This window comes from Lepidochelys kempii, chromosome 3, assembly GCF_965140265.1.
Source record: "Lepidochelys kempii isolate rLepKem1 chromosome 3, rLepKem1.hap2, whole genome shotgun sequence".
Classification (NCBI taxonomy): Eukaryota; Metazoa; Chordata; order Testudines; family Cheloniidae; genus Lepidochelys; species Lepidochelys kempii.
The window spans coordinates 99,902,856-99,922,706 of record NC_133258.1 but is presented as its reverse complement, the minus strand read 5'-3'; the positions used below and the strand labels follow the sequence as shown (position 1 = coordinate 99,922,706).

Here is a 19,851-nt window from a genome sequence, read left to right as displayed (position 1 = left end):
CAATAACAGATGGGCAGAGCAGAGGAACAACTAGTCTTGACAATGTCCCTCTTTCAGTCACTGAGTGATGGATGTGCAATTGGCCTAAGTTGGCAAGCACCAAGAGTGTGCCTAAATCCTATAGGATGAGTTCCAAGTAAACAACTCCCTCCTTTCTCATTCACTGAAATGAGTTGGTCATTACTCAAATAAAATAGACTCTAAGCATTAAATCTAATGAAAGAGAAAAAGCTTTCTACTTTGGTTTTTAAAAGCCTTAAATTTAACAATAGTTTAAACTGACATCTTGCTAGTCTGATATTTATGTAATAGAGAATACAGTATGAATGAATGCCTTGACTATCAAAGGCTGTTAGAAGTTCAAAAAGAAAAGGAGTACTTGTGGCACCTTAGAGACGAACAAATATACTTGAGCTCACTTCATCGGATGCATGCAGTGGAAAATACAGTAGGGAGATTTTATATACACAGAGAACATGAAACAATGGGTTACCATACACACTGTAAGGAGAGTGATCAGGTAAGGTGAGCTATTACCAGCAGGAGAGGAAAAAAACCTTTTGTAGTGATAATCAAGGTGGGCCATTTCCAGCAGTTGACAAGAACGTGTGAGGAACAGTAGGAGGGAATTTTATTTTTTTTAAATTGACTTTAGTTACCTTAGCCAGATCTTTATAATTTTAATATGAAACTGCAATACTCTCTCATTTTTATTCACTCTAATGGATAACTGAATCTCTTTCAGTTACCAGAGTGAAACTTTTATTGGGGAAGTATCAGTAAAATGGTAGTCCACTGACAGACATTCATAGTTAAGGAGATGGTGAAACTGATGGCTATTACTACTTTGAAAACTTTTGTGTGTGTGTGTGTGTGTGTGTATATATATATACACACACAATTTGTGTGTGATAGCATTCCTCATAGGCGCAGGGAATTGGGGGGTGCTGCAGCAGGGTCCTGGTCCCATGCCCAGGAGTCCTGGCTGCTGGCCCCACGCCTCTGCTTCAGGCCCTGTACACAGCCCGGCCCTGCACCTACACTTCTTGCCCCCAATGCTGCCACCAGTCCCATTCCTGAGGGTCCTGGCTGCTGGCCCCATGCCTCCGCTTCTGGCCCTGCATGCGGCTGCCAGCCCCGCGCCTGAGGGTCCCAGCTGCTGGCCCCGTGCTCACCCCCCGCTGTGGCCACAGCCTTGGCCCCCTTACCCTGTCCGAGTCCCCCTCCTCCCAGAGACGTGGCCTTGCTCCCGGCCCCAGCTCTGGGATTGGAGGGCGCAGACAGGCTAAGAGGGCCGGCTTTCAGCATGCCCACTATTAAAAATGTTCCAGTGCCACTGGCATTCCTTTAAATAGGCTGCAATTCTCTCATTCTCATTTTACCTCTCAACTGAAGTCTGTTTATGATAGGTCAAAAGTTAGGGATGCAAATGGAACTACCTTCTTAAGCACAAATCACCTTTTTCATAACCTGTTTGTGACTCGGCATGTCTCATCCAAATTTTCTAGTATAAAAATGAGAGCATCTTTCAGTAGGGGAAAGCAGCATATCTGAATTTAAAATAGGAAAGAGTTAAGAGTTCTGATCCCTACAATCATCTACAATACACTTTGTGATTTAACAAAAGGAATATAAGAAGAGAGGGATAGCTCTTATCTATTTAAACATATCTGACTGCATTCCTCTTCCCCTCCCTTTCAAGGTAAGACCTGCCCAAAATACCCTATAGTCCAGTGGGTTGGGCACCTTCCTGGGTGGAGGGGAGAGAACAAAGCTCAAGTTCCTGCTCAACTTCAAGCAGAAGCGGGAATTGAATTGTGGTCTCACATTTCCTGGGTGAGTGCTCTCAACGCTTGGACAAAGGTAATCGGGGGGAGGGGTTGCACCACTTCCTCCACTGGTGTTTCAAGAGGGGCCTGATCTGGTTGGTGTTCTCAAAAGCTGCCCACCATATTGGGCATCAAGGTAAGATAGGCAGGGGAACACCTAGTTTAAGGATTCTGCCAGAACTTAGGCATGAGTTAGGTGCCCAGGTGTCAGGACTGAGGCACTTGTGTGCATGCTAACTGGCAGATTTTTAGCTGCCTTTTGAGACTTTACCCGTGGAAATTTCAGCACCTAAGGACTTTGGATGCTGTGTTTGGTGGCAGCTGAACAAGGATTTTGAGGATCTAAATAAGGGGTCTCAAACTCCCAGCCCGCGAGCCTCCCCAATGTGGCCCGTGGGGCTCCGGCAGTTTTGGGGCCGGGTCTCTCCCTTGGCCCCACCTGCTGCCACCAGGCGCCCGGCAGCACAGTGGAGCTGAGGGGCATCTGCCTGCTTGCTCCAGTGGCTGCCGGCCCCTCCCTGCAGCCCAAAGAGGGGCTGGGCTGTGCCTCCATGCGCTGCCAGCACCCCTGCAGCCAATGGGACACTGCGGGGGCAGTGCCTGGGGGCAGCAGTGCACGGAGCCCCCCCCCCCCGACCCAACCCGCCTTGGAGCCCCAGGTAAGTGCTGCACCCTCGATCCCCTCCCCGAGCCTGCACCCTCTCCCCTTACCCCACCAGCCCCCAAACTTCCTCCCAGAGCCCAACCTCTCACCCCTTCTGGACCCAAACTCCCTCCCAGAGTCTGCACCCCAATCCCCTACCCCAGACCTCCTCCCCCACCCAAACTCCCTCCCAGAGCCTTAGGCAGGTGGGGGGTGGAGTTTTGGGGGGCAGGTTCTGGGTGGCATGAGTGACATTATTGGCCCGCTTGGAGGATTTGAGGACTGGCACTGGCCCTAAGGTAAACTGAGTTTGAGAACCCCCTGATCTAAATGCTGGTGTTTAACTTGTCCCTTCCAAAGGAAAAGGAGGATGGAGGTGTATGTTAAAACTATACATAAGAGTTTAAGCATTTACAATTGGAAATGATTCTCTAACTATGGTTACTGTCCACACATTATTAACATTACTGTTAAACTGCAAAAGCTAGGAGTATTTTGCTTTGGCCATAAGATAGGCATAAAGAACAAGAAGTACTTGTGGCACCTTAGACTAACAAATTTATTTGGGCATAAGCTTTCGTGGGCGTTGGGCAACACCCATATTTTCATGTTCTCTGTGTATATATATCTTCCTACTGTATTTTCCACTGCATGCATCCGATGAAGTGGGTTTTAGCCCATGAAAGCTTATGCCCAAATAAATCTGTTAGTCTCTAAGGTGCCACAATGGCTCCTTGATCTTTTTGCTGATACAGACTAACACGGCTACCACTCTGAAACCTGTCACCAAGAAAGGCATAGGGTTTCCATTGTTGTTCTGCAACTAGCTGGTAATACTACTTTTGCAGTGTAGCTAGGATCCTAGCTATGTCTCTGTATAATTAGTACAGATGATCTTCCTTTCTCTCAGGTTGCCTGCGTGTAAGAATATATTAAAGTGCATATGCCCCACGTTGATGCTGCCACTCTGTGCAAATGTCCTCTGCACACCCCCTTCTTTACTAAGATACTATAGGAGGGGATACCTGCTCAGATTTTCCTAGACTGGTCTGACACCCTGGCTGCCTGAGTTGGTAGATGTTGATGCACCTAAAATATCTCAAACAACTTGATATTAAAAGTGCTATGTGGACACAACCCTGTCTGTTGTAGTCAGTTAAATGAGTCATACACTAACTACAAAAACAGGGCTGTACTGATACCGTCTACGCAACCTTAGTCTCTTCCTACCTTCAAAGACAGGAAGGAGAGTGGACGTTGCTCCGCATGTTGCACTTTCTCCCTCCCTCCTGCTTTACAGGGAGGATGGTGTTGTGTTTATGGCTCGGAACTGGGACTCGGGGGAGGTGGGCTCACTCATTGCTCTGTCATCGCCTTCTGGGAATTACCTCACCTCACTTAAATCTCTTGTCAGTTCCCCCTCTGCAAACAGAGGGCTAAAAGTTTCTTTGGTTCTTGCCTATTTACAATGTGAGCTCCTTGGAGTGGAGACTGTTACTACAGTGCCGACCACGAGGGCGGTGGCTGTATGTGTTATCAACAGCCCAGCTCGGGCAAAAGGACTTGGCAGCGCCTTGACTCCTCCCTTCCCCCGGTGCAGGTAGAAAAGGGGGTTTCCGGCTGCGCACACGGTACCGGCCCATGTTAACTGGGACTGCTTCCAGGTGGGCCTGGGCCGGGACGCGGGAGCGCAGGGCGGCACCGCCAGTGGTGGCGTGGCTGGAGCCAGCACAGCAGCGCTGGGGGCGGGACACACACAGACGCCCGCCTGGCACCGGGGGGTGGGGGGACAGGCGATGCGGAGAGGCGCGGCGGCCGGCTGGCCGCGGGGTGGGGCTGGTGCCTGCACTCGGCGGGCCGGGCTCGCAGCGGCGCGGTCTAGCCCCGCACTCGGCAGAGTTGGCTGCAAAGCAGGGGCCGGAGCTGGGGCGAGACCGGACCGGGGGCGGGGGGGTCAGAGCCTGGCTGCGCGCGGGACCCACCCCCGGGGGGGCTCTGAGGCCCGGGCCGCCCGGCCGCCTTCTCACCGTGTTCCAGGGACTCGCCGGCTCTGGGGGGCGGGTCCCCGGCGGCTGCCCCCGGCCCCTGCGCCTCCTCCGCGGCGGGTGAGGGCGGGGCGACGCCCCCGCACTGCGCCATGGAGCGCCCCGAGCCCAGCCGCCAAGCGGCCGCCGCTGCCCGCCGCTGCCCCCAGCCAGCCGGTGGCGCCCTGTGTCCCGGGGCGGGGAGCTCGGCAGCCGCCGCCAACAGCCGGGCGTGGTGGAATCGGAGAGTCGACAGCAGCCTCCGCATGACTGGGGGGGGGGCCGAGATTCGTCCCATCGCTACGGGACGGGACAGGGGCCAAATTCAGTCACCGCGCCCCGGGGCGGAGGGGGCGAGCGCGCTTGGGAGAGAGAAGGGAAGGTGGCTCCCGGGGACTACGACTCCCAGCGTGCAGTGCTTGGGGACGGCGGGAGCGCTGTCCGCGCGCGTGTCGGTGCTCTCCGGTTCGGAGAAGTACGTGCCCGGCCCTGGCTCCGGCTCCGGCTCGCGCGCTGGGAGGGGCTGATCCCGCGGAGGGAGCTCGGGCGGAGTCCTGCCTCGGGCTGCGGCTGGTGGTGGCGGCTCGGGGCCGCTTAGCCCCAGGCCTGAAGGGGCGGGGTCCCCCCGCTCCTGGCACGCGGGCAGAGTTTGGGCATCGCCAGCTGGCTCGGCCCTTGTGGCTTTCAAGGGGAGGCTGTTCCCCGAGCGCACGGAGGCCAGTGCCCGTGACCCCCATGCGCTCCAAGTGGCAGGGGTCTGGAGTCCTATCCCGGGGAGGGGGTGAGCTCTGCCAGGGACCCCACTGAGTGGCCGGCTCCTGTCCCGCAGGGCTGGTCCAAATTCCTGCTCCGGGCAACGCGACCCACCGGGCGCATAGGGTGGCAGTTCCCCTCACAGAGGTTTGGCCTGGCCGCCCCTCCATCCGTAAATAAAGTGTCAGGTTGCACAAGCGTGGTTATTTTTTGTTTAGTTTCTCTGTGTGTTTGCTGTGAACTTAAACTCGTGGCCTCGCGCAAACGTCATTATGAAAATTTCTGTTTGCACAATGGCGATTTGGAGCTTCAGCTAAACAAATTTTTCTAGAGCATAAATGTACTACCTAGAGTGCAACAATCGGACAGGTGGATATTTAATGCCTTTCATAGTAGTTGTAGAAGTACACCATATATATTTAGGAGAACTAATATTGGATCTTACAGCTGCCCTCTGGGAATTGTGTCTGGGTTTCAAACTAACCCCTAGGAAGGGCCTGGGCTCCAGCTCCAACGGGAACGTTTACACTGCTATTTTTAGCTTTGTAGTGCACCCAAGTCAGTTGACACAGGCTCTGAAACTTGCTGTCACAGGGTGTGGGGGGGTTGTTTTGTTTTGTTGTTGCAGTGCAATTATACCCTTTATGGATACTAGCCGGGGCAAAGCAAGTCTGCCTTGGGATTTTCATTACCATTTAAGTTTAGAGTGCAGCAAGCCCTTTGTTCAGATTTTGGTGGCACAGACTTCATTAAAATAAGCCCAGCTAACCTCAGAAAGGAGCAGTTGGGATGGAGAAAAGTTAACTCGCACAGAGTGAAAGTATGAGTTAAATTGTCAAGAAAAAGTAAGAACAAAGATGGCCACAGATGTGTTTTTTTTTCTGATGGAATGAAGAACAAAGCAAAGCTGACATTCTGGATTGGGGTGGGCAAACTTTTTGGCCTGAGGGCCACATTGGGGTTGCGAAACTGTATGGAGGACCGGGTAGGCAAGGCTGTGCCTCCCCAAACAGCCTGGCTCCTGCCCCCATCCTCCCCCTCCCACTTCCTGCCCCCGATTGCTCCCCTCAGAACTCCTGACCCATCCAACCCCCCAGTGCTCCTTCTCCCCTGACTGCCCCGCCCCAGGATTCCACCCCCTGTCCAACCCCACCCTGTCCCTTGACTGTCCTGACCCCTATCCACATCCCTGCCCCCTGACAGGCCCCATGGGACTCCTACGCTGATCCAACCCCCCCATTCCCTGTCCCCTGACACACACCACTGAACCAGGAGGCAGGTGGGAGGGGGAACACACACATACATGGTTTAAAGAAAGATGGCTACACTTCAAAAGCAGCAAATGGGCAGTTTTGTAACCTTACCTAGTCTCAAAAAATGGCCATTGCAAGTGCCATAACAAATTCTATTGTCAGTTGACAAATGTAACCGATACTTTAACCGATAATATTTCCCATGTAACATGTTTCCTTACCAGAATACATATAACAAAAATAATGTGTCAGAGTTAAAGTTGTGCTTTGATTGAAAAATGCATTTCTTTGTACTAGAGAAGAATAATGTACATTGTTTATCATGTGGACAATGTAAGAATTGTAGATTTCTTAATAAGTATTTTCTTGCTTTTATGTTCTTTGGTTTTGTATGTGATGGATAGCTTTGTTAGCTAAGAACAATTTATATAACTATCTAGTTTTTTAAATGAAGGGCGTTGTTTTGTTTGGGTAATTGTACTTCTACCCAGGCCTTTTTCAGATGTGTAATCTCTTTAGAGACATTTTAATTTGTTTGACATCCTTTACACACACAATGTACAGTACTATGTACGCGAAAGGCAACAGATGTCTAACTTATGCTTCCAAAATACAGGATTTGGACACCACTACAGGATCTCGCAGTGTTCTGCAAAATATGAGTACAAAGCAGGAAACTTGTAAATGATTTAGAGAACTACATTTTTGTCTCTCTTGCTCTTGCCAAAGAAAACTTGTCTTTAAGCAAAAAGATTCACTTTCCAGAGAATACTGACAAATCTAGTCTGCAAAGCCAGGGTGTCATTGAACAGTTAAGTGTGGTAGAAAACTCTTGATACATTTTGGGACATGACACATCCTATACCAAAGGAAAAGTGTGTGCGTAATTTTTTTTAAAATGGTCTTTTTGGATCAAAGGGTGGGGAATTTGGATTTGATTGCTCCAGATTGTTGTGCAGTTTTATCTACTGTGATTTTCTGACCCAAATAGAGTTTTAAGAAAAATACAAGACTATAAAGTGTTTTATGTAGGAGAGAGAATCCATATAAGAGAATCCAGACTTAGCTTTAGAAAACCATTTTAATTTAAACTTTGTGAGCATGATGTGGCATTCAAGCAGCTATTTCCTTTCCAGCTGAGGGGGACAGATCCTGTATTCTGTGTACAAGAAACACTTTAAGTGACTTCATTGGGAGACTTAGGCAAGTAAGGAAGGCAGCACAGAGCCCAAAATTCAGTTACACCAGATGGGGAGGGGGAAGTACATAGTTACTGACTAGTCAAACATTTGTTAGTCTAAACTAATTGACAGAAATCTGGCTTCTTTAGAACCTCAGGTTTTGGAGTAACAGCCGTGTTAGTCTGTATTCGCAAAAAGAAAAGGAGTACTTGTGGCACCTTAGAGACTAACCAATTTATTTGAGCATAAGCTTTCGTGAGCTACAACTCACTTCATCGGATGCATACTGTGGAAAATAAAGATGATGTTTTTATACACACAGACCATGAAAAAATGGGTGTTGATCACTACAAAAGGTTTTCTCTCCCCCCCACCCCACTCTCCTGCTGGTAATAGCTTATCTAAAGTGATCACTCTCCTTACAATGTGTATGATAATCAAGGTGGGCCATTTCCAGCACAAACAAACAGTCGGAGAACACTTCAATCTCTCTGGTCACTCGATTTCTGATCTCAAAGTGACTATCCTTCAGCAAAAAATACTTTGAAAACAGACTCCAACGAGAGACTGCTGAATTGGAATTAATTTGCAAATTGAATACAATTAACTTAGGCTTGAATAGAGACTGGGAATGGTTGATTCATTATAAAAAGTAACCTATTTCCCCTTGTTTATTCCTTCCCCTCCCCCCCCCCCACTGTTCCTCAGACGTTCTTGTTAAACCTTGGATTTGTGCTGGAAATGGCTCACCTTGATTATCATACACATTGTAAGGAGAGTGATCACTTTAGATAAGCTATTATCACAGGAGAGTGGGTTGGGGGGAGAGAAAACCTTTTGTAGTGATAAACACCCATTTTTTCATGGTCTGTGTGTATAAAAACATCTGCTGTATTTTCCACAGTATGCATCTGATGAAGTGAGCTGTAGCTCACGAAAGCTTATGCTCAAATAAATTGCTTAGTCTCTAAGGTGCCACAAGTACTCTTTTTCTTTTTAGAACCTCAGCTTCTCAACTTCAGTTTTCCCTGTCTGTTGTGCTTCTTGCTTTCCCCTCCTTTCCTATGTTAGCCTCTTCCTCCCCCAGAAAACCTGGTTACTGAACTAACATGATATTATTATTTATTAGGACTATCAAGTGATTAAAAAAATTTAATCATGATTAATTTTTTTAATCATGCAATTAATCGAGATTAATCGCACTGTTAATAATAGAATACCATTTATTTAAATATTTTTGATGTTTTCTACATTTTCAAATATATTGATTTCAATTACAACACAGAATACAAAATGTACAGTGCTCACTTTATATTTTTATTACAAATATTTGCACTGTAAAAAAGAAATAGTATTTTTCAATACAAACACAGAATTATGTATAAAAAATAACTACATTCAAAAATAATACAATGTAAAACTTCAGAGCCTACAAGTCCACTCAGTCCTTCTTCAGCCAATCGCTCAGACAAACAAGTTTGTTTACATTTGCAGAAAATAATGCTGCTCACTTCTTGTTTACAATGTCACCTGAAAGTGAGAATAGGCATTCTCATGGCACTGTTGTAGCCTGTGTTGCAAGATATTTACATGCCAGATGCGCTAAAGATTCATGTGTCCCTTCATGCTTCGACCACCATTCCAGAGGACATACATTCATGCTGATGATGGGTTCTGCTCAGCAGTGCAAGTAAGCTGGTAGGGTCTGGTATGCTGTATCAGTAAGCTATTTATAGCCACTATGGTGTACCAGAAAGACACTGTACCGCCCTCAGCCCTTCCACAGAGCTACCTCTCAGGAGAACAGGGCTGAGGAATAGGGGGAGCTGGGAGCGTTACGGCAGCCGGAGGAGCTGCCAGTGTTCTTCTCCTTTTCCCTCTGCCCCTCCCAGCAGAGAAAGGAGCAGAACGCCAGCCCCAGCCCCAGCCCCTGCCCTTCCAGGCACTGAGCAGATGCAGCTCCGTGGAAGGGCAGGGGGCAGGATTGGGAGTTCTGCTCCTTTGCCTGCTGGGAAGGGCAGTGGGGAAAGGAGCAGAACCTCCAGCCCCAGCCCCTACACTTCTGCATCTCCTCCAGCTCCATACATTTTCATCATCTGAGTCAGATGCCACCAGTAGAAGGTTTATTTTCTTTTTTGGTGATTCAGGTTCTGGGGCAGTGGGGCTTGGGTGGGCTCAGACTTTGGTCCCCTCTTGTGGGATTGTGTTGTAATTTTTGTTGTCAGAAGGGGGTTGTGGTTCAATGAAGGTTGAGAACCCCTGGCCTAGGGGATCTTAAATTTGCTGCATGAAGGCTGGGAGGAATAGGATGCAAGTACCATCAAAATGACCCAGAATATTATCCATCTAAGGGAATGCCTTAAAAGGCTGAGCATATTTTCTAGGGAAAACCTAGGGAAGGTGCAACAAACACAAGAACAAGCCTATAACCAAGGGGCCCATCTGCATATTTTCTAACCAGGAGACTGAGTCCTAGTATTATCATTAGGCGAATCTAAATTAATGGGTTGTTGGCAGAGTCCTTTTGAGGTAACCAGGCAAGTAAGACTGGTAGGTCATGAAATACGGTTACCAGGCGGAAGAAAACAGACCATAATCAATCTTGTGAATCTTCTTAAGCCATGGAAAATGTCGGAAGTTTGCTGATAACTCCTTTCCCTGCAAGCCCCAAATTAGGACCTCACATCCACATTTGCTAGGGGTGACACTTGTGAGGGTAGGTGCTGCACTCTCTTAGACAAAGAGCACAACTCCCCCAAATGACTGAGAGATTCGCTCATCTGTTCTTCTCAATACTCAGAAAAAACTCACTTAAGTCCACCACTACCTGGAAACAACACCTGGACAAAAAAGTTAGGGAGAATCCCTAACTCCTATTTTGGGACATAGTGTGGGACATAGTATGGAAGAAGTACAGGCAATGGTAAAAATGGGATTAATTGAAGAGTCCAAAAGTGAGTGGAGGAGCCCTATATTTCTGGTCCCCAAATCTGATAGTGGGATTCATTTTTGTATCCATTTCTGTAAAGTTAACACCAATTCAAAATTTGATGCTTATCAAATGCCATGGATAGATGAGCATAGATACGTTAGTACCATCAATCTCGCAAAGGGACATTGGCAAATCTCCTAATCCCTCTCATTATGAGAGAAGGGCACCTTTTTGACCCCCATTTGGGTACTTTAAATTAAAGGCCATGCCATTTGAACTAGGAACTACATGGGGCCACAGCAACTTTCAACAGCTCATGAATAAAGTTCTCAGGCCCCAAGATAAATATGCCATTGCCTACTTGGATGATATCCTCATCTATAGCTCCACATGGAAAGATCACTTACAACATATGAAGAGTGTATTAGGATTACTACAAGAAGCCAGTCTAACAGTGAACCTAACAAAATGTAAGTTAGCAATCATGGAGGTGACCTATCTAGGATATCATGTAGGAGATGGGCTCTTGAAGTCAGTCATCAACAAAGTGCAGGCTTTAACCATCTGTTCCATCCCCCAGTCAAAAAGGCAAGTGAGGCGCTCCCTGAGCCTGTCTGTATATTACTGGAGATTTGTTCCTAACTTACCTTCAATTGTGGCTCCTGTAACAGACCTTATAAAAGGCAGTAACTCCAGGAAGATCCGACAGGTTATAAACTGTGAGAACACTTTTAACACTTTGACAATACATCTTTGTCAGGCACTCGTCCTTTTCAATCCCAACTTTTCCCAAGATAATTTATATTGCATACGGACACCTCAAATGTCTGCCTAGGTGCTGTGCTTTCACAGCACATGAGGAGCACCCAGTTCTACATTTAAGTAGAAAATTGTTCCCCAGGGAGAATGCCTATTTGATTACTGAGAAAGAGGCACTGGCAATTAAATGGTTCACAGTGTCTCTCAGGTACTACCTGCTCTGCAATTGCTTCTCGTTGATCATTGATCCTGCTCCCTTATGTAGGTGGAATATCATGAAGGACATAAACCCCTGTATGATGCAGGGGTACCTGGCATTCCAATCATATAGGTCCAAAGTACAACATCACTGGGGGAAAGGTCATGCCAATGCTGATTTTTTTTTCTTTCCCTAAGGGAAATTGGAGATATGGACACACACAACCAGGAACCCATTACCATCTTGAAGGGTGGGGTACATGATGGGGCACACCCGCATTCCAATCAGGAGAAGGCTAATGAGCTCCTCTGAGCTCAAACACTACCAAATAGGCACACCTGTAGAGCCTGGTATGGCTGGCGGAAGCAAGCTTAAAAGGGAGAAGCTTGTCACAGGAAAAGGCAGCAACCTGCTAGAAAGTGGCTGTGCTTCAGAAATAGCTGACTGGCTACAGAGCAACTGAGAGGGAGACCGATGACAAATCTCTGCCACGCACAGGGCAAACCAGAACTTTATAAGGAAACTTGTGCATTGGATGCCACCGCTTAAACAAGAGACCCACAGAGCAGAAAACCCAGAATGGCTGGAATAAAGTTCCCAAGCAGGAAAGTAGAATCCCAATCTAGCAGAGAAAGGTATAACATGATCCAATGGCTGGAAGTTGAAGCTAGACAAATTCACACTGGAAGTAACCCTAACCTTAACCCTATCAGGTTCAAGCTCTTGGGACAGGAAAGCAACAAGGGACAATGTTAACCTCTGTGCATGCAATGATGTTAGTAGGGAAATGCCCTGTGCAATTTCAGCTGGATAGCGGAGCCTCTTCTTTGACAGGTATATTCTAATAATGTACAACAAGAGCATAATGCAACCCAGAGGAAAATGTGACTTCAAAGTAACCAACCCCCAAAATAATACAATACCAACTGAAGCTTGTGGTAGTGGATGGTAAGCACAACAGACTCCTATTGGGGAGTACACCATATAAACCAAGGATCTGACCAGAATGCAGCATCAGAATTGTATAGCTGCAGTGCAAGGAGCAAAAGGAGAGTCCCACAAACAATGGAGCCAATATTGAAAGCATAGAGAAGTGTTTGAGTGCATCAAAGGAAAGCAGCAACTGGAAGTAGAGCCTACAGTGGAACCTGTGTGCTTACCATGAAGTAAAATTCCAGGGGTACTATGTAATCCAGTACACAAGGAGCTCAAAAGTTTGCAGAGCAGGCGTATCATGGATCCCGTAGAGGGCAGTACATCCTGGATAAGCAGCATGGTGGTGGTAAAGAGGTCATCAGGCAAATTACTCATCTGCAAAGACCCAAAGCCACTGAATGGGTATTGAAAAAATGCCACTATCCACTGCCCACAACTGATGACATCTTATCAGAACTTTCCAAAGCCAGAATCTTTATGGTCTGTGATGTGAGGAACAGGTTTTGGCACATAAGCCTGGATAAAGAGTCCAGCATGCTGACACCTTTTGCAACAACGTTTGGTGACTACAGACGGCTGCATGTGTCAGTGGGCATAAGCCCAGGGCCAGAAGTCTTCCAGAGAAGACTCACCCAAGCACCAGAAGGACTGCTTGGGATGGAAATAATTGCAGATAATATCTTCAGTGTAGGTGAAGGGAGCAATGATACAGAAGATGAATAAGACCATGACAGAAAATTACAAGCTTTTCCTCCACAATACAAAAACATAAAACTAAATCCCTCCAAAATGTGAGTCAAACAGCACAAGGTGACATGCATTGGAAATCTGCTCACAGCACAGGGACTGAAAGCAGATCCCAACAAGATTAAGGCAGTCAGAGACACGCCAGCGCAAGTGGATATGAAAGAGGTACTGCACTTCATAGGAATGATATATTTTCTGTCCACATCTGCCTGAGATAGTAGAACCCATACGTCTGCTAACAAGGCAGGATACTGAGTGGGACTGGGCAGCTCCCCAACACAAGCATTTGATGATATGTTGAAACAAATGACAATGGATGCCCTTGTCCTGAATATATTCACTATGTCCAGAGTATATATACACTGGTTCTGAGGTCCAAAAGGAGGTGAGAGGCAAACCTCTCTGGGTGAGGATAAAAGGGGGAAAATGGACAATGTGATAGTAGGCGTCTGCTATAGATCACCAAATCAGGAGGAGGAGAAGGTGGATGAGGCATTTCTAGAACAAATAACAGAAATATCCAAAACACAAGACATGGCAGTAAGGGGAGACTAACTCCTTAGGCAATGTTGGAAAATAATATGGCAAAACACAAATGTCCAACAAGTTCTTGGAATGTACTGGGGAGAGATTCATGTTTCAGAAGGTGGAGGAAATAACCAGGAGGACAGACCTGAGTCTGACTAACATAGAGGAACTGGTTGCAAATCTGAAGAGTGAAAGCAATTCAGGTGAAAGTGATCATGAAATGATAGATTTCATGACTCTAAAGAAAGGAAAGAGGAAGAACAGCAGAATAAGGACTATGGACTTCAAAAAAGCAGATTTTAACAAACTCAGAGAACTGGTAGGTAAGATCCCATGGAAAGAAAATGTAGGGGGAAAAGCAGTTCAGGAGAGCTGTTTTTCAAAGACACAATGTGAAAGGTGCACCGCAAAATATCCCAGTGTGAAGGAAAGATAAGAAACTGCAGAACTCATAACAGAGCCATTCTGATGACCTGAAAATCAGAAAGGAATCCTACAAAAAGTGGAAACATGGATAAATTGCTAAGGAGGGGTACAGAATAATAGAACAACCATGTAAGGACAAAATCTGAAAGGCTAAAGCACAAAATGAGTTATACCTAGCAAGAGATACAAAAGTCAATACAAAGAGATTCTGTAAATACATTAGGATCAAGAGAAAGATGAAGGAAAGTGTAGGTCCTCTACTCAGCTAATAATGGATGACATGAAGAATGCTGAAGTGTGTAATGCCTATTTTGCTTCAGCCTTCACAAAAAAGGTAGTGGTGACCTGATACTCAATATAATATTAACAATGTGAGGCAAGAAATGCAAGCCAAAAGAGGGAAAGAACAGGCTAAAGAATATTTAGATAAGTTACATGTATTCCAGTCAGCAGGGCCTGATGACATCCATCCAAGGGTACTTAAAGAACTAGGTAAAGCAATCTCAGGACTGTTAGAAATTAGCCTGAGATTTCCTGGAGGACAGGCGAGGTCCCAGGAGACTGGACAAGGCTAACATAGTATCGATCTTTAAAAGGGGGAACAAACAGGGCCTGGGGAATTATAGACTAGTTGGCCTATAGCCAATACCTGGAAAGGTACTGGAACAAATTATTAAACAGTCAATTGGTAAGCACTTGGAGAATAATACGGTTATAAGGAATAGCCTGCATGGATTTGTCAAGAACAAATCATGCCAAACCAACCTGATTTCCTTCTTTGGGAGGGTAACTGGCCTCCTGGATGGAGGTGGAAGCAGTAGCTGTGATCTTGGTTTTTAGTAAGACTTTTGTCACAGTCCCACCTTATGTTCTCATAAGCAAATTAGGAAAATGGGGTCTAGGGGATATCAAAAGAATGACTGAGCCAGGAACCTGTTTCGTTTCCAAAGCCTTCTTGAAGTCTTTTATTTTGCAAATGGATGCATCTGAAGTTGGCCTTGGAGCTGTACTGTCCCAAGAAGTGGGGGGGGGGGGGGAAGAGAAACATCCTGTCCTTTATCTTAGCAAAAAAATTGTTCTTCCAGAAAGTCACCTGTTTGGTGACTGAGAAGGAGGCTTTAGCAGTAAAGTGAACTGTAGATGCCTAGACTACTACCTGTGGGGTCACCCATTCTGGCCAGTGACTGACCACAGACCCCTCTGATCAGTACAGTGCATGAAGGACCACAAGTCCTGAATCATATGGTGGTATTTGTCTCTGCAATCATACTACTTTGAAATGCTACATCAAGCCAACAGAGATCATAAAACTGTGAACATCTCTTCACGAGGCAGCCAGGGGAGGCAGGGATAGTCCACCTCATGACTCTGGAGCTGAGGGGAATGAGGGTATGTAATGGGGTTTATGGATCCCAAACTAAACCAGAGCAAGGCATGGAGCAGTACTGGGACAGGGAGGTCCCACCACTCAGCAGCTGCAGGGCATGCTCCAGGTGGAGAGACAATTTAAAAGGGCACCGGTAGCCTAGCGGCAAGGAGTTACAGGCTGCATCAGGAAGTAACGCTGACACCTGGAGCTGTAGGAAAAGTGACTATAGCATTGATAAGGACATTCTGGAAGCAATGAGCTGTATTCCCTTCTATCCCCCCTTTTGAGTTGGGAACCCAAGAGAGGCCCTGAAGAACATGTTTTACCCCGGGCAGACTATACTGGTACTGTGAAGACTCAGACTACACCCCAGACAGAGGAGCCACAGCCTGGTAGGAAGTGACATAGGGTGGAGTGTAACTTGCGGTGGACCAACAAGTGATGACACTGCAACATCCCTTTAGCACCTTGGTAGTGACCTGGTGGAGAGGGAAGGTCCAGATCCCCCTCCCCAGCTCCTCTTCCCCTCTGTTGTGATAGAGTGCCTAGGAGAGAAGAAGACATACACCAGAAGGTGAGGCCATTGCTGTAAACAACCCGGCAATGCTCTCTTCTAGAAAACTGGAGCCACTGTCTGACCACTATGCCAGCTGGCTATCAGACTGACCCTTTACCAGGTCCCTTCCAGCCCTACATTTCTATCAGCCAGAAGAGCCACAGACACTCCAGTGTGATGCATCAGAGAAAGGATTTTGTATAGGTTTTTTGTAAGAGCAGCTGATCACTTGTGCCAGCAGAACCCTGCCAGAGACTGAACAGGGGTATGCACAAATAGCAAAAGAGTCTCTGGCTGTGGTATTTGGAATGAATCAATTTCATCAGTACACCGATGGCCACAAAGTAATAGTGCAATTAGATCACAAACCCTTAGAGACAATCACGGCAAAACCCCTTCTATGTGCTCCAGAAAGCTTGCAGCACAAAGAATCATAGAATATCAGGGTTGGAAGGGACCTCAGGAGGTCATCTAATCCAACCCCCTGCTCAAAGCAGGACCAATCCCCAACTAAATCATCCCAGCCAGGGCTTTGTCAAGCCTGACCTTAAAAACCTCAAAGGAAGGAGATTCCACCACCTCCCTAGGTAACGCATTCCCGTGCTTCCCCACCCTCCTAGTGAAAAAGTTTTTCCTAATATCCAACCTAAACCTCCCCCACTGCAACTTGAGACCATTACTCCTTGTTCTGTCTTCTGCTACCACTGAGAACAGTCTAGATCCATCCTCTTTGGAACCCCCTTTCAGGTAGTTGAAAGCAGCTATCAAATCCCCCCTCATTCTTCTCTTCTGCAGACTAAACAATCCCAGTTCCCTCAGCCTCTCCTCATAACTCATGTGTTCCAGTCCCCTAATCATTTCTGTTGCCCTCTGCTGGACACTTTCCAATTTTTCCACATCCTTGTAGAGTGGGGCCCAAAACTGGACACAGTGCTCCAGATGAGGCCTCACCAATGTCAAATAGAGGGGAACGATCACATCCCTCGATCTGCTGGCAATGCCCCTAATTATACATCCCAAAATGCCATTGGCCTTCTTGGCAACAAGGGCACACTGTTGACTCATATCCAGCTTCTCGTCCACTGTAACCCCTAGGTCCTTTTCAGCAGAACTGCTGCCTAGCCATTCAGCCCCTCGTCTGTAGCGGTGCATGGGATTCTTCTGTCCTAAGTGCAGGACTCTGCACTTCAGATTTCTTTTGGCCCAATCCTCTAATTTGTCTAGGTCCCTCTGTGACCTATCCCTACTCTCCAGCGTATCTACCTCTCCTCCCAGTTTAGTGTCATCTGCAAACTTGCTGAAGGGTGCAGTCCACGCCATCCTCCAGATCATTAATGAAGATATTGAACAAAACCAGCCCCAGGACCGACCCTTGGGGCACTCCGCTTGATACCAGCTGCCAACTAGACATGGAGCCATTGATCACTACCCGTTGAGCCCGATGATCTAGCCAGCTTTCTATCCACCTTTATAGTCCATTCATCTAGCCCATACTTCTTTAACTTGCTGGCAAGTATAGTGTGGGAGACCATATCAAAAGCTTTTCTAAAGTCAAGGAATAACACGTCCACTGCTTTCCCCTCATCCACAGAGCCAGTTATCTTGTCATAGAAGGCAATTCGATTAGTCAGGCATGACTTGCCCTTGGTGAATCCATGCTGACTGTTCCTGATCACTTTCCTCTCATCTATGTGCTTCAGATTTGCTTCCTTGAGGACCTGCTCCATGATTTTTCCAGGGACTGAGGTGAGGCTGACTAGCCTGTAGTTCCCCAGATCCTCCTCCTTCCCTTTTTAAAAGATGGGCACTATATTAGCCTTTTTCCAGTCGTCTGGGACCTTCCCCGATTGCCATGCGTTTTCAAAGATAATGGCCAATGGCTCTGCAATCACAGCTGCCAACTCCTTTAGCACTCTCGGATGCAGCGCATGCGGCCCCATGGACTTGTGCTCATCCAGCTTTTCTAAATAGTCCCAAACCACTTCTTTCTCCACAGAGGGCTGGTCACCTCCTCCCCATGCTGTGCTGCCCAGTGCAGTAGTCTGGGAGCTGACCTTCTTCGTGAAGACAGAGGCAAAAAAAGCATTACATACATTAGCTTTTTCCACATCCTTTGTCACCCTGTTGCTTCCCACATTCCGTAAGAGGCCCCACTTTCCTTGACTTTCTTCTTGTTGCTAACATACCTGAAGAAACCCTTCTTGTTACTCTTAACATCTCTTGCTAACGGCAACTCCAAGTGTGATTTCGCCTTCCCGATTTTACTCCTGCATGCCTGAGCAATATTTTTATACTCTTCCCTGGTCCCAATCTTCCACTTCTTTTAAGCTTCTTTTTTGTGTTTAAGATCAGCAAGGATTTCACTGTTAAGTCAAACTGGTCGCCTGCCATATTTACTATTCTTTCTACACATCGGGATGGTTTGTCCCTGTAATCTCAATAAGGATTCTTTAAAATACAGCCAGCTCTCCTGGACTCCTTGCCCCCTCATGTTATTCTCCCAGGGGATCCTGCCCATCAGTTCCCTGAGAGAGTCAAAGTCTGCTTTTCTGAAGTCCAAGGTCTGTATTCTGCTGCTCTCCTTTCTTCTTTGTGTCAGGATCCTGATCTTGACCATCTCAGGTTCCCACCCACTTTTGCTTCCCCTACTAATTCTTCCCGGTTTGTGAGCAGCAGGTCAAGAAGAGCTCTGCCCCTAGTTGGTTCCTCCAGCACTTGCACCAGGAAATTGTCCCCTACACTTTCCAAAAACTTGGTGGATTATCTGTGCACCGCTGTATTGCTCTCCCAGCAGATATCAGGGTGATTGAAGTCTCCCATAAGAACCAGGGCCTGCGATCTAGTAACTTCCATTAGTTGCCAGAAGAAAGCCTCATCCACCTCATCCCTCTGGTCTGGTGGTCTGTAGCAGACTCCCACCATGACATGACCCTTGTTGCTCACACTTCTAAACTTAATCCAGAGACTCTCAGGTTTTTCTGCAGTTTCATACTGATGTACCTCCTGTGCTACAAGGCAGAGATCAGATATTGTCCAAGATATTGGTATAAGCTGACACCCTGAGCAGGGTATGTATACCCAGTATCAGAAAGTTGGGGGAAGGGGGTCAGAACATTGAATCTATTATCATACTGCACTATTTCCCAGTCTCAACAGTGAAGCTGATGCAAACCAAAGAGGTTATGAAAAAGGGCATCCAACTACAGGCCAGTCAAGAGAGTAATGCTATCAGGGTAGCCAGAAGACAAAAGCCAAGTACTGGTAGTCACAGAACCATATTTTTATATTAAAGATGAGCTGAGCGTGCAGGATGGAATTCTATTTCAAGGAGAGAGAGCTGTTATTCCTGCCTCATTCTGTAAAAATGTCATGCAAAAAATACACGGCTCATACCTGGACTTTGATAGCTGTCTTTGATGGACTTGAGATTGTATTTACTGGCTGGGAATGAATACACGAATCTTGATGTAAGGCTGTGACACCTGCTGGTTATGAGATAACCACCAGCAGAAAGAGACTATATTACCATGAGCTGCCCACCTGAGCATGGGAAAAGATGGGAGCAGATTTATTTACCTTCATGGAAAAGCAGTGATTACAGTGGACTACTACGCAAATTTTGGGAACATCCGTGCCTTTCCTGGTACAAGGAGCAAGTCAATGACTGGGAAATGGGGCGTCCACTTTGTGAGATGTGGCATTCCAGACACTGTATT

General features: G+C 46.9%; 1 protein-coding gene across 5 annotated transcripts in view; it reads right to left on the bottom strand.

The window, feature by feature from the left end:
- Positions 1–4,943, bottom strand: part of AKAP7 (A-kinase anchoring protein 7) — a 138,247-nt gene extending 133,304 nt beyond the window's left edge. Inside the window, exon 1 of one of the 5 annotated variants that reach the window (XR_012158049.1) lies at positions 4,500–4,937. Coding sequence is in view for 4 of the 5 variants with exons in the window: in XM_073337323.1 (XP_073193424.1) it covers positions 4,500–4,794 (295 nt within the window). In the remaining variant the exon portion in view is untranslated. Of the gene's footprint in view, positions 1–4,499 lie in introns of all 5 variants that reach the window. The other 4 variants (XM_073337323.1, XM_073337320.1, XM_073337322.1 and 1 more) reach the window with 4 other exon arrangements.
- Positions 4,944–19,851: the final 14,908 nt, after the last annotated feature.